This window comes from Condylura cristata, unplaced genomic scaffold (assembly GCF_000260355.1).
Source record: "Condylura cristata isolate star-nosed mole 26May11 unplaced genomic scaffold, ConCri1.0 scaffold00012, whole genome shotgun sequence".
Classification (NCBI taxonomy): Eukaryota; Metazoa; Chordata; class Mammalia; order Eulipotyphla; family Talpidae; genus Condylura; species Condylura cristata.
In genome coordinates this window covers 18,590,104-18,604,020 of record NW_004567113.1, presented here as the reverse complement: position 1 = coordinate 18,604,020, position 13,917 = coordinate 18,590,104, and the positions used below count along the sequence as shown (strand labels likewise).

Sequence of the window (13,917 nt, the reverse complement as noted above, 5' to 3'; positions counted from 1 at the left end):
GGGACACCACCATGTTCCCAGTGGTTCCCACCACGCAGGTGGCAATAGGAAAATGCTAGTCTTGCACCCACTACAGTTTTGCCCACCCAAAGCTTCGTATACACTATTTCATATAAGTCAGAAATAAAATGGGGGAAAGCAAAAACAAACCATAATAAAGGAAATGCTAGGTCTGTAAGGCTGATATAAAGTGCTGTTTACATGAGGGAGAATTTGCAAAACAACTCTTTATATCTTTATATTAATTAACATTTCCGGAGAAGGTAAATGAGCTAACACAAGCAGGCAAACTTTTTTATCACTTATATTTTTCTAAGAATGATTGTTCCATGAGGAAAATATATGCAAAGGCATGGAGCAAAAATTTAGAGGAAGATTGTTTAAGAAATCTATGAAAGTGAATAATGAAAAATAAAACTCAACAGATAAAATGAGCACTGTAAAGTCTTCAATGTGTACAATCTGAGTCTACTCAAATTAGTAGTAGGGAACTTGTACTTTGACCAAAATTTTAACAAGTCTAAGTTTTAGGAAAAGTAATCTGGCAGGATGGATGTGAGGAGTCAGAAATGAAATAGGAGGTGAAGCAGCCGGTTACGTTTTACTTTTAGGGCAATACAAAAAGAGATGTATAAGATCAAAATAAGCAGAGATGTATATAATATAGTGAAAAAGCCCATGTTAAAATGACTTCAAGAAACAAGTACATTTAGTAAGAAATAAATTTGCAGGAATTTAATGGAAACCGCAAAATGTTAAGAGAACTTAAACAGGGACCATTTAAAATGGCAGTCTCAAATAACCACCATGTCAAATTCACTGAACACTACTGCCCCCACTCCCTTATGAAAAGGATGTTGGCTTCTTAGTTTCACATTGATACATAACCAAAATTTAAAATGAAAATTAAACATGTACACAATATAAAAATAGCTCAGTGAAAAATAATAAGCATGATTTTAAAACCTATGATGCCCTAAATATAATACTTCAAACACAAACTAAAATTATCATACAGAGTTCCATATACTGGTTATGAAGACTCCAGAAACTGTCAGATTTAAAAAAAAAAAAAAAACTTATAAATACACACTTTCTAGTGATAAGGGCCAAAGACCTCTGTGCACCAGGAAATTCATAAATATATTAAGCTGGATTTTAAAATAAGTACACTGCAGGTACAAATTCTGTGGCAGGGCAACCTGACTTATTTTGAGGGCAGACAATTCTGCTGTACCTAATTTCAGGGACAGGCAATTCTAACATACCAGAGATCAGACTAAGTGTTTAACATTTCTGTGAGCTTCTGAAAGTCTCTGAACAGGAAAAGAATGAATAATCTGTTATAATGTGAATGGAAGTTATTGCTGGAAAATGAGATCACAGGCTTTTATTACTTTTATTTTTTACCTCTTTCCTATAACAAAATCAGAAAAAGCCAAAAAAAAATTTATGAATTTCCTCTTACCCCCCAAAGGTATGTATGGTCCAAGAACCCCTATGAATGTCTGAAGTTACAGACAGTAACAAACTCTGCATTTTCTGTCTTTTTACTACACATACATACCTATGAATTTAATTTATAAATTAAGCATAATAAAAGATTGAAAATAACAAATTATAATTGTAACAAAGTTTAGTAATACAGGTTACGTAAATGTGAGCTCTCAAAATTTGATTGTATTATACTCACCTACCTTCTTGTGATGAGACAGTGCCTACATGATGAGTGAGATGAAGTGAATGACAGACATTGTGAGGTGGTATAAGGCTACTTACTACACACAGCTGTGAACCGCTGACAATGGGATGACTCACAGTTGATCAGGGCAGGATGACCTGGGATTTCATTATGATACTCAGAATGATACGCAACTTAAACATTTTATTTCTGAAATTTTTTCACTTAATACTTTCACTTAATGATTGACTACAGGTTAAACTACAGTTAAAACTGAGGAAAACACAAGGGTTTGCTGCATCCATTTTAATTATTGAATGCTAAGAAACTCTTGTTTGTATGTGAGAACTGAGAGGATTTGGGGCATTGATTGACATATAGGAACTTTAGCCTAGACTAATGGCATTTGAAAACTGCTTCAAATACATGGCTGAATATCATTACATACTAATTCTGCATTCTTTTGGACAAATTTGGTTTCTGAGTTGAAGATAAATCATATTTTGAGTTAAAATATATAAAATTGGAAGGTTTATCAAATCATGAGCTCTCCATAGATGAGTTAGCTGGCAAGGATTAAGTGAAAGGCAATGTAGAATGGACCCAATCAGATGTCCAGCTCCCGTCTTTAGCAGTTGACTCTAGAATAAGCCCTGGCAACCAGGTTCTCTCTTTCAGTAGTGCAAGTACCTGAAGTAGGCACTGATTCCTAAGGCATCTGCTTCCAAGATGGCCATCTTGAATACACACCCTGATAGTCACACACTAGCTAAATAGCCAGACCCTCCTTCCCCATTTAGGCACCTTTGTTTTAGAGATCATGGTTGATTACAATAGCTATTTGGACCACTTGTTACTCTTCTGGAGCTTTGTTTTCGATTCACCCATAGTGAGCACAGGAAGCCCTATGGCTTCCATACTGGATTCCAGCAAAACCAGAACTCAAGTCCTTTCATTCTACCTGTGACCTGTGTGGCCCTAGGTATGCTAATGAAATTTCTAGATCCTCTAATAACACTTTTTTTTTTCTTCAGTATTCTGCTGAAGGACATTTTGCAATCATGATGAGAACTGGTTAGGAAAGCAGAGATGGGAGATATTTATAGTTAGCTCGTCTGGGCCCAGGTGACTACCCTCAGGCATCTCTAGTATAACAGCATTAGTATCAACAGGCTGAGATGGGCAGAAACACTGTCATTTACTCCAGCACATCATTTAACCTCTGAACTTTCAGCTTTCTCATCTATAAAATGAAGAGAAACCTACATAATTATCATAATGATTAACACTAATGCATAAGCTGGCACACAGTAGATGGTTAAAAGTTTTGCTACATTATACTCATTTCTACTCAAAAGATCTGACTATATGACAAAAGCAAGTATGATTTAGTTTAGCAGGATGGTAGATATAAAAAGATAGAAAGACGTGCTGAACCCCTTTGGAAACCTAGTCTTTCCTTATCTGAATTCTTACTGGCAACTCCTAGCAATATATCCCATTCCTTCACCAAATCAAGATCAGCACTGCTGCTCTGCCAGACCAGGGAAACCCGTGAAGGGAGAGAACAGTGGGAGGTTCCAGGTTCCCTGCCCCACCCAATGAATGGTGGAACTGAGCAGGGAGAAGCTGGAATGTACACCGTGGAAGAAAGATGCAGAGCCAGAAGACCTAAAGGAGACACATGAAACAGACATATGAAGAAGTTGTGCTTGCTTCTTGGTCTCGGACTGGTTAAAACAGATGTAGGAAAAGGAACCATGGGAAGGTTAACAATGACAGCTTTTTATTCCTTCTGTCCCAGATGTGCTGAACCCCTTTGGCCCCTTTTCTATGGGTCCCCACCAGATGGTGCCTTAAGACTTGTGGCAGGCTTTTGGGTCACAGTGCTTTGGCCCTGCTTTGGGCCAACCTTGTTTGGCTGGGCATTTATCCACAAGGGGCTGGATTAACTTTGGGTGTTTGATCTGAAAACTATATTCTTTGTCTTTTCTTTGTTGCACACTAACTGTATTTAAGTTTCCTTTCCATTAAAGGTCTTACTAGAGTACATTTCTTCTTGATCCTGAGGATGGCAGAACCTACTTACAAAGGGGTGATTTGGGAGTTCTGGAGTTCCCTTCACCCTGCCCTATAACAGGAGTAACAGAATAAAGAAAATCTGAGCCCAAAACTAGCAATCAATACTGCTGCCTTTACGCAGCAAGAGATTTTAACGAGAAATAGATGCAACAGAAATATTATGAAACCCAGTAATGAGACTATCTTCCTATTCACAGGAGACGAGAGGAATTCATTGTTGAGAATAAAATTTGTGTTTAATAAATACCCATCAATGGAAATGTACAAACTTTATTCTGTAACCTATAGCTTTATATAAGCTGAACATTTATATATTATACATATACATATAACAAGCTAAGCATTTTTGTATACTTTGCTCCACATTAAGAGGTACATTTAATTTTATTACAAGCCTCTCTCCTCCCCCCCACCAAAATCAGAAATCTGGCCAGGCATATGTAGTACCACTTTTACTCATTCATACCTCCATTCCATCATGTAGGGAATTCACACATTTACAACAAAGATAACCACCATGTGCACAGGGGAAGGCTAGTTGAGTATGAGGGCCACTTGAATGTACCTCTCTAACAGCAATGCCTTTTGTTTGCATCATTGACTATTTCTTCACAGCATCTAGAACCATACCCAGCAAACAGTAGCTGCTCAATGAACACTTGATGAACATTCACTGAATAAATGGACTATTCTTTGAAGAGATAATTTCCACCTCAATAAAATTATTTCAGTGTTGAACGCTTAAAGGCTTGGAATTTTTCCCAATTACTCTTATGGAAAAAACCTCAAAAGAAGGAAAAGATTTCCTTTATATTACAAAACTGACTGCACTGCCTAATGAAGCAAAAGCAGATAACCCTAGGAAAAAACCTTTCTATAAAATACTGTTTTAATATAATTTTATTAGCAGTTATTACATCAAAATTCACATTTACAGGATCCAAAGTACTGTGATAGAAAAACCTAAAGCACATGTAATTGACTTGAACATATTTAAGATAGAACATATTCTCATTATAACACAGCCTTAAAAATCAAGAATAATACTGAGAATTAAGTGCAGTTCTATCAAGAAAAGTTCATGGAAGTATAACATACTTCTAGGGATGTTAATTTTCAGTGGCAAACATCACTGCCTTCTAAACAGCTGACACTAAAGGAATTTCTGATCAAAACACAAGTGCAGTAGCTTTCACCCAATATAGAGCTCTGATAATTCTACTGAGACCCTGAATCCTTATGTACATATGATTTTTCGGTGTGACACTAATACAAAACACATCAACTCTAATGCACAGATTCTGACACATTATAACAACAGGATACTAAAGATAACTTTTCTATATCAGAAAATGCTGAGTTTTCCAGTGCAGTATAGGGTGATCATTGCTGATCTAATGAAATTCTACAGCCGCCAGCTTGAGCAGTATTGTAGGATTCACAAATATTGCATTTCATTCCTAATATATGGAACTGCACTGTAGATCTTCCATTGCAATCATTGCAGAGAATCTGAAAAGTGAAGAGATGAATTAAAATTAAGTATACTGAATCTTACTAATATAAAGCAGCAGTATCTGCTCAAAACAATTCCTCAAAAATCATATTGCAAAAATGAAAATATATAATCCCAATCGTTTCCATAAGTAGGAATACCTTTCATTTCTGAGGACAAACAGGTTTTTAAGAATCCACTTTCGGGCCCTCCCTGGTGGTGCAGCAGGTTAAAACACAGCACTGAGAAGCTAACGCCACTTCCGCATGAGTTCGATTCCCGCCTGCCCAGGAGGTGACCACATGGCGTGGCAGACTTCTCCTGACCCGCCCACTGCTCCCCTCAGCAGTGTACTTCGTCGATCTGCCTGTTCTGCTCCCCACTCTGTCTCTGGTGAAGCCTCTAGCCGCCCCTGAGCCTCTGGACTGTACCCTAGTTCTGTATGTACAAATAAATCTTTTAAAAAAAAAAGCACAGCAACACCTGCAAAATTTTAGATTGCAAACTAAGATCAAAAAAATTTTGAAATAAAAGGTAATAAACATCAAAAACCAAAAATTAATCTTTTTTAAAAATCAACAAGCACATTTATCTGAAATAAAATTTAAGTAATCTAAAATAAAACATCAAACTAGTAACCAGCCACTAGTGAGGTACATTACTGACTCTGGCAAGTAATGTATAAATAATTCAGAACCAGGTTGTTTCCTGCCATCTAGTGTTAGAAAGAATTTAGAAAGATAATTCTTAGTAAAGATTATTTTGTCCTACAATAAACTAAAAAGCTCTGTACAACAAGAGAGACAATAACCAAAACAAAGAGACATCCTATGGGATGGGAGTAAATATCAAAGATCTACAAAAAGCTTATACAACTCAACAAATCAGTCAAAAAAATGGGCAGAATTAAAGGCACTTCCCCATAAAAATGGCCAACAGGCATATGAAAAATTGTTCGACATCACTTATTATCAGGAAAATGCAAATCAAAACCACAATGAGGTACCACCTCACACCCATGTGAACAGCCCATATTGAAAAAAAAGGTGACCCAGCAATCCCACTCCTAGGTATCTACCCAAAAGACACACAAGCCACTGATTCAAAAAGATACCTGCACCCCCATATTTATTGCTGATTTACTATTGGAAAGACATGGAAACAACCCAAATGCCAAAAAGTAGATGACTGGATTTAAAAAATGTGGTATATATACACAATAGAATATTACTCAGCAACCAAATAAATAAATAAACACATGCCTTTTGCAGCAACATGGATGGAACTGGAAAAGATCATGCTTAGTGAAATAAGCCAGAAGGAAAAGGAAAGATAATGGATGATTTCGCTCATAGCAGGAGTATAACAGACCAGGTGAGAGGATAATAATAATAATAATGAACAGTTATATACCAAAGACATTTTATGAGGGTGGAGTGGGGATCAAAAACAGGGAGGGGAGGAAAAATACACTGGACTATGGTGATTTGGTTATGGGAAGCCCATGGGGATTACAACTGAGATGGAAAAATGCACAAAATGATATAAAAATAAACTATTATTTCATTAAAAAAAAAAAAAAAACCTGGCAACAACAAATGCTGGCAAGGATATGGAGGAAAAGGAACACTCTTACACTGCTGGCGGGAATGTAAACCGTATGACCACAATAGAAAGCTGTGTGGAGGACCCTCAAAGTAAAAATGGATTTGCCTTATAAGCCAGCAATTCCACAGAAACACTAATTCAAAAGGAAATCTGCATTCTTACGTTTATTACAGCACTACTTACAATAGCTAAAAGACGGAAACAACCTAAATGACCCCAAAAGATGAATAAAGTAGGTAGATGTAGTATATATACACAATAAACATTACTCAGTGATCCAAAAAGATAAACTGATGTCATGTGTAGCAACATAAAAGAAGCTGGAAGGGATTATGCTAAGCAAAGTAAAAAGGAAAATAATGGATGGCTTCACTTAAAGGTGAAGCAGCAAAAGTCAAAGGGTCTGGAAAAAAGACAGAACTTGCAAGTTGACCAAATAGAGGCAAACAGAAAGAGAAGGGGGGAAAAGGTCAGAAGTCAGGAGGGGGCCTCCCTGGTGGCACAAGGAGTTAAGTCTCAGCACTATGAAGCTACCGGCAGTCACCAAAGCTGACAGCTTAAGTTCCATGCCCAGCCAGAGATCTGACCCTTATGGCACAGCAGACCTCTCCTGTCTTGCCCACTGCTCTGCTCAGCAGTGTATTCTGTCAATGTGTCTGTTCTCCTCCCCACACTATCTCTGGTGAATCTTTTCACCCCTTTCTCCTTTCTAGCCTACACCCCAGCTCTTGAATACATAAATAAACAAATAAATCTTCAAAAAAAAAAGGAGAGAAGAGCACAAGGGACTAAGTGATGGTCACAAATGAAATGGTAGTAGGAGGACTACAGGGACTACACCTAACAGGAGAACAATAATGCAAGCCCATTGTCCCTGGTGGTGCAAGAGTTGGTTAAAGTGCAGCCTTATGAAGCTATCCTCAGTTACTGTAGCACTAGCTCAATACCTGGCCAGGGAGCTGACCCACATGGCACAGCAGACCTCTCCTGTCTCGCCCACTACTCCCCTCAGCAATGTATTTCAGTCAATCTGACCTGCTCCCCATACTCTGTCTGGTGAATCCTCTAACTCGCTGCACCTCTGGCCTGTACTACAGTTCTTAGATGCATAAATAAATAAATCTTTAAAAGAAAATAAGTAAAATACAAATTTTTAAGGGATTATTTTGTCTACAGGAGAAAATACTTGCATTATCATATGTCAACAATGGGCTGATTTCAAAAATATATAAATAACAACAACAGAACAACCCAAACAAAGAATGGGCAAAGACCTAAAGAAATATTTTCCAAAGAAGACATACAGATAACCTACAAACACATGAAGAAATTCTCAATACCACTTACTGTAACAGAAAGACACATCAAACCCACAGTAAGATATCACCTCACCCCTTTGAGAATGACCTAGGAAACAAGTGCTCACAGGGTATGAAGAAAAAGGAACTTTCACTGTTGGCAGGAATGTAAATTACCTCTACAAAAGCACGGCATGGAGATGCCTTTAAAAAATAAAAATCAAATGCCCCACAATCCATCAAGATCACTTTTAGGTATTTAGCATTTAGGAATATGTGAACTCTACTATGAAAAGATTTATGCACTCTGTCACAACAGCATTATCTATATAACCAAGGCATGGAATCAACTTAAAGACCACTGAGACACTGGATAAAGAAATTATGACATATATACTCCACAGACTATGATTCAACTATTTACAAAAGCGACTTCTGGAACACTATGGATGGAGCTTGAGGTGATTTATGCCAGGTAAAGTGAGAAGGTCAACAATGACTACCAGGTAGTTTCACTCATTTGTGGACTGTAACTAGCCAAAGGGGAAAAAACTGGAAAATAAACCTTGGACTCTGAAAACAATGATGGTTTCCAGAGGGGGAGGGAAGGAATAACAAAAAGGGAAAAAGGATGTTTGACAGTGTTTTGGCACTGGAACTTTGGTGGAAGGTAAATGAAGTATGTGCATATGCTGTTAAATGGTACTCTCAAAAGTATACAGTTTTGGTAAACAATGGGGAATCATTAATATTTGCTATAAAAAATTATAATAGGCCCTCCCTGGTAGCACAGCAGGCTAAAGCACAGCACTAAGAAGCTTAAGCCACTTCCGCACGAGTTCAATTCCCGCCTGCCCGAGAGGAGATCCACAAGGCGTGGCAGACCTCTCTTGGCCCGCCCACTGCTCTCCTCGTCGATCTGCCTGTTCTGCTCCCCACTGTGTCTCTGGTGAATCCTCTCACCCTCTGCATCTCTGGCCTGTACCCCAGTTCTGTATGAATAAATAAATCTTAAAAAAAAAAATTATAATTTTTAAAAGATGTTGTCCCTCCCATTAATTATCATTTAGCACTTATACTCAGAAGTATCTTTTAGACAGATCTTAGCAAAAGAACAAAAATAAAAAACATCAAGAAGGAACATGAACGCTTTTAAGCACTTATTCTACTCACATCCACAGTCATATTCTGATATTCCGATGGCATAGGAGTCTGTGCTACCTCCTCATCCAGCTGTCTCCAGTACCTACTCATGTCTAAAGCAGAATGCATACATAATGGACATCTGTAGCCTCTAGAAAAGAGAGAAAGGTTACTTCATAAACACTATGTGGACAAGGTATCACCTGGGCATACTAGATCATGAGAGCTGGTATATAAATCCAAGACAGGGCCTTGTTCTGTATTCCAAGATATTCTATAAAATTTATTCAGATCATACTATTACCTTTCTAAAATTTTGAAAAACTTCCTCTCTACCTGGCTCTTACATTAACTTAAAATTTCTCTTAATCAGTTTCCAGGAACCAAAAACATTTCTACAGTGTCCTCTTTCCTAACTATTCTCAATTCATTTTGACATCACTTCCTGCTTTAGATAACCTCATTACCAGTTTTTTGTTTGTTTTTTTTTTTCGGGGGATTATACTGGTCTAATATAATAACTTAGCAGAATTTTGAGTAACATGTCTCGACAATTTTATAGTGTAAGTCATTATGGTAAGGACTGTGTTCCCTGACAAGTATGGCCAAAAAATGAATTTTAAGTTGTGGGATGAAATAAGACATAAAAGAATATGGGCAGAAAGGTGTAATCTTATATTCCCCAAGATGCTTTATGAGTTTAACAACATCCATCTACCCTATCCATCTCAAGATATCTACCATACCCCAGATAGTACAAGTAAGAGCAGTATTGCCTGCCTCCCACACCTCTACAGAACAAAAACAAACATCTTACAATTGTATTTTTTAAATCCCATCAAACACTCACTCTTTCAACATTTCTTCATAACACGTTCTGAAAGAAAATATAACATTATTTTAATAAAGTAAAAACTACTTCCACTATTTCCAAAATCTTTTAAGTGAAACACCAAACCAACTTTTACCTGTGCAGAAGATGTCCACATGGCAAAACATGAGCAACAACACGTGATGTATGAATGTCCTATAAATGAAACAAATGTCACTGCTTATGTAAAGACAATAGAAACAAAGTAATTTTAGTTCAACAAGGAAATTTTGCAAAGAAAATAACTTTTAAGCTTACCTCCAAACATATTGGGCAATTCTGCCTGGAGACATTTTCAATACACTAAGGAAAAAACCAAATTACCAAAGGCTTATTAACTAGCAGAAAATATCAGACATAATAACAGTATTAATAATAAAATCTAACCAAGGACAACAATACCATCTTACTAAATACAAAAATCAGCTTTAATACATGTTTCTTATATGTCAGACAAGGATCAAATAAAATAGGTGTGTTGTTTTGCACACTAACTGAAACAATGAAATAATTCAATACATCTTAATTATTCAAATTATCTTCACTTTACAGATAAAGAAACTTAATGGGCCAAGATATATCAAAGACACAGAGTAACATTTGGAAACTTTCAGTTTAATGTTTTATGCCAAAGCTAAACTACTTAGTATTTATAACTGACTTTTACCAGATACCGTATGTTCAGAACATTATCTGTATTAGCCCAATTAATTAGCACAACTCTAAATAAAAATTACAATTTTTACCCCACTTTATAGATGTTGTATTTGAGGTCTACAGTAGCTAAATAACTCACAACATTACTCGCTACTAAGAAATGGAACTATTTTTGAGCTACAAAAGGCTACCTCCAGAGTGTGAGTTCCTAAGCTGGTAAGATTTAGTATCTGATTATAAGGGGAGGAAAGGGAACCTGACCATGGGTGATGCCCAGGTTTTTGAAGTACATAACCACTGAAATAGAGGGTAGAGCTGACTAATATACACAGTAAGGACCTCCCTAGTGGCTAGGGGTTAACTGTCAGTGCTATACCATGAAGGCCCATCTCAAGGTCCTGAGTTCGATCCCCTGCCAGGGAGATACACATATGGTGCAACAGCCCTCTCCTCTCTCACTCGCTGCTCCCCTCAGCAGTGCATTTCAGTAGATCTGCCTGTTTTGCTCCCAACTCTGTCTCTGGTGAATCCAGAGACAACCCCCACCCCCACCCCCCCAAACACACACACACATTTTTGGTCTGCACCCCAGTCCTTCTATGCAAAAATTCATAAAAATAAATAAAAAGCTAACATACACAGTAAGATAACTACCAAAAGTATCACAAGAAAAAAAATGTATGTATACAATCACACACACTCACAGTTTTTAAACAACAGAGTGAGCAGAAATACCCCTTAAAAACAGCAAGTTCAGGGCTCTCCCTGATGGTGCAGCTGGTTAAGGCACAGCACTAAGAAACTAAAAGCCATTTCAGCATGAGTTCAATCCCTGCACTGGAGGTGATCCACATGGCGCGGCAGACCTCTTCTGACCTGCCCTCTGTTCCCCTCAGCAGTGTATGTCAGTCGGCATGTTCTGCTCCCCACTCTGTTTCTGGTGAAGCCTCTCACCACCCCTGAACACTTTTATCTGCTTTGTTTTTCTTTGCTGATGCACCTCCTGCACACATTGTGTCTGGCACAGTGTTGAATAAATGAATGATATGCTTGACTGAGCTGAACTTAGAAAAATATTGGCTTATAACTAGCATCTTAAGATTCAGAAATACGATGTTTTCTATGAGAATAGAAAAAAAATTATGATAAGAATGTTAAAAAAATATATAAGAACTAATTCATAGGCAGGGGGATGTTAACAAAATATGAAGTAAAAAGTTTTCTAAATAACCATATTGGGGCCCTCCCTGGTGGTGCAGTGGGTTAAAGCACAACACTAAGAAGCTAAAGCCTCTTCGGAATGAGTTGGGTCCCTGCCCTGGAAGTGACCCACATGGTGCAGCAGACTTCTCCTGACCCACCCACTGTTCCCCTCAGCAGTGTACGTCATTGAGCTGCCTGTTCTACTCCCCACTCTGTCTTGGGTGAAGCCTCTCACTGCCCCCACACTTCTGGCCTGTACCCCAGATCTGTATGCATAAATAAATCTTAAAAAAAAAAAAACCCCATATTGTACTAACTTCCCCAAAAAAGGCTCTCAATTTGTGTCATTATAAACTAGTTTTCAGCATCAATAGCCCTCACAGAAAAACTTTTTAATAAAAAGTGGGGAAACTTACCATGCTTGAATGAAGATTTAAAAAAAAAAAATAGTAAGTTCAAAAATCTAGATTGTATTCCTAACCTTGCCATTTATACTGACAATTAAGCTCTAGGGAAAGTCATTACTTCTTGGGTCTTAATTTTCCTTATTATAAAACAAAATCAATACATATTTCATTGACTCTAAGATGTACTTTCTACACACACATACATTTTAACATCTTTGGAATGTTAAGCAATGATATCTTAAATTGATGAGATGCAAATCTTGTTATGTGGGTGAAGTGAGTTGGTTGTGTTTATGTAGAAGCACATGTCCATGTATGCTCTGGAAACGAAGCATTTTAGAAATGTCATTGTAAAAGGATACTCACTTCTGAATAATCCACTAGCGTATTTTGCTCAAGCCTGCAAAATCACCAACAAATTCACAGTACCTTCACATTAACTATGTACCTTCAGGGTACTTAAAAACCTTGGGAATAATCTTCATTCAGCCCCATTCTTTTTCCTTTACACTTTGTTACCAAATCCCACATTATTCATCTCTTTTTATCATTACTTCACTATTTCAGGAAAGTTGTCAGTTATCTGTAGTTCTGTAATAATGTCTTATCCTTATAGCCTACTGAAATTATAATGCAAAGCAAATGACTTCAGTTAGTTCTCTTTCTAACCAATGTCTGTATCTGTCTTTCAGCACCCTAATATGCTACCACATATGCTTTTCACCTGTAGCTGGAACTCCCTATACCTGTAAAAAACCTACTTACACTTCATTCTGGCTGTTGTGCTTTGCATTTTGAAAGTTATTCCTAAACCTTTACTGATAACAAGATTATAAATCATAAGATGTCAATACTATGTTAATAACTGATATAAGCATATTCTTTCAAGCCATAAGAAGGAATTATGATTCTAAGGTAATTATTTCATTATGTCTACTTCTTAATACTGCTTTAAAAAAAAAAATCTCTATTGTACCTGGTAATATCTGAAAAGTAGCAAACTTCCAAACTATTAGAAGTTAGCTGGTTTCAAAAACATCATATTACTTTTTAAATTATGCAAACTAAACTATATACCTTGTGTTTTCCTTGGAGACTCATAGCTAGGCATAAGTTACATTTCAAACAGTGGAAAAAATCTTCCTTTGGGCCAATCCTAAGAAAACACAAACATGAAAGCCAAGCAATTAGATTCATTTTTACTACAGTAATAACTTTTTCTTTATACATAAGTTTAGTGTCACCGTAAAGAAAGTTCAAACTACAGAATCCCTTGTTTATTGTAGCATTATACTTTCTAACATCTATTTTATATACCTTTTGCAAATAATAATTCAGAATTTCTAAAAAGAAAAATCCCTATATACCAAGCTGGCAATAGTGGCTTCTCAATGAGTGGTCAGACTATATGTCAATTTATTTTTTTTTTTTATTAAAAAGTTTATTTTTACATCATTTTGCACATTTTTTTT

General features: G+C 36.8%; 1 protein-coding gene across 1 annotated transcript in view; it reads right to left on the bottom strand.

Moving 5' to 3' along the window:
* Positions 1–4,022: 4,022 nt before the first annotated feature.
* RCHY1 (ring finger and CHY zinc finger domain containing 1, E3 ubiquitin protein ligase) overlaps positions 4,023–13,917 on the bottom strand; it is a 15,876-nt gene continuing 5,981 nt past the window's right edge. The window contains exons 4-9 of the mRNA XM_004681209.2: positions 13,523–13,601; positions 10,437–10,481; positions 10,276–10,334; positions 10,158–10,184; positions 9,338–9,458; positions 4,023–5,275 (exon numbers count right to left, since the gene is read on the bottom strand). Coding sequence (XP_004681266.1) covers positions 5,147–5,275; positions 9,338–9,458; positions 10,158–10,184; positions 10,276–10,334; positions 10,437–10,481; positions 13,523–13,601 — 460 coding nt within the window. The 3' untranslated portion in view covers positions 4,023–5,146. The remainder of the gene's footprint in view (positions 5,276–9,337; positions 9,459–10,157; positions 10,185–10,275; positions 10,335–10,436; positions 10,482–13,522; positions 13,602–13,917) is intronic.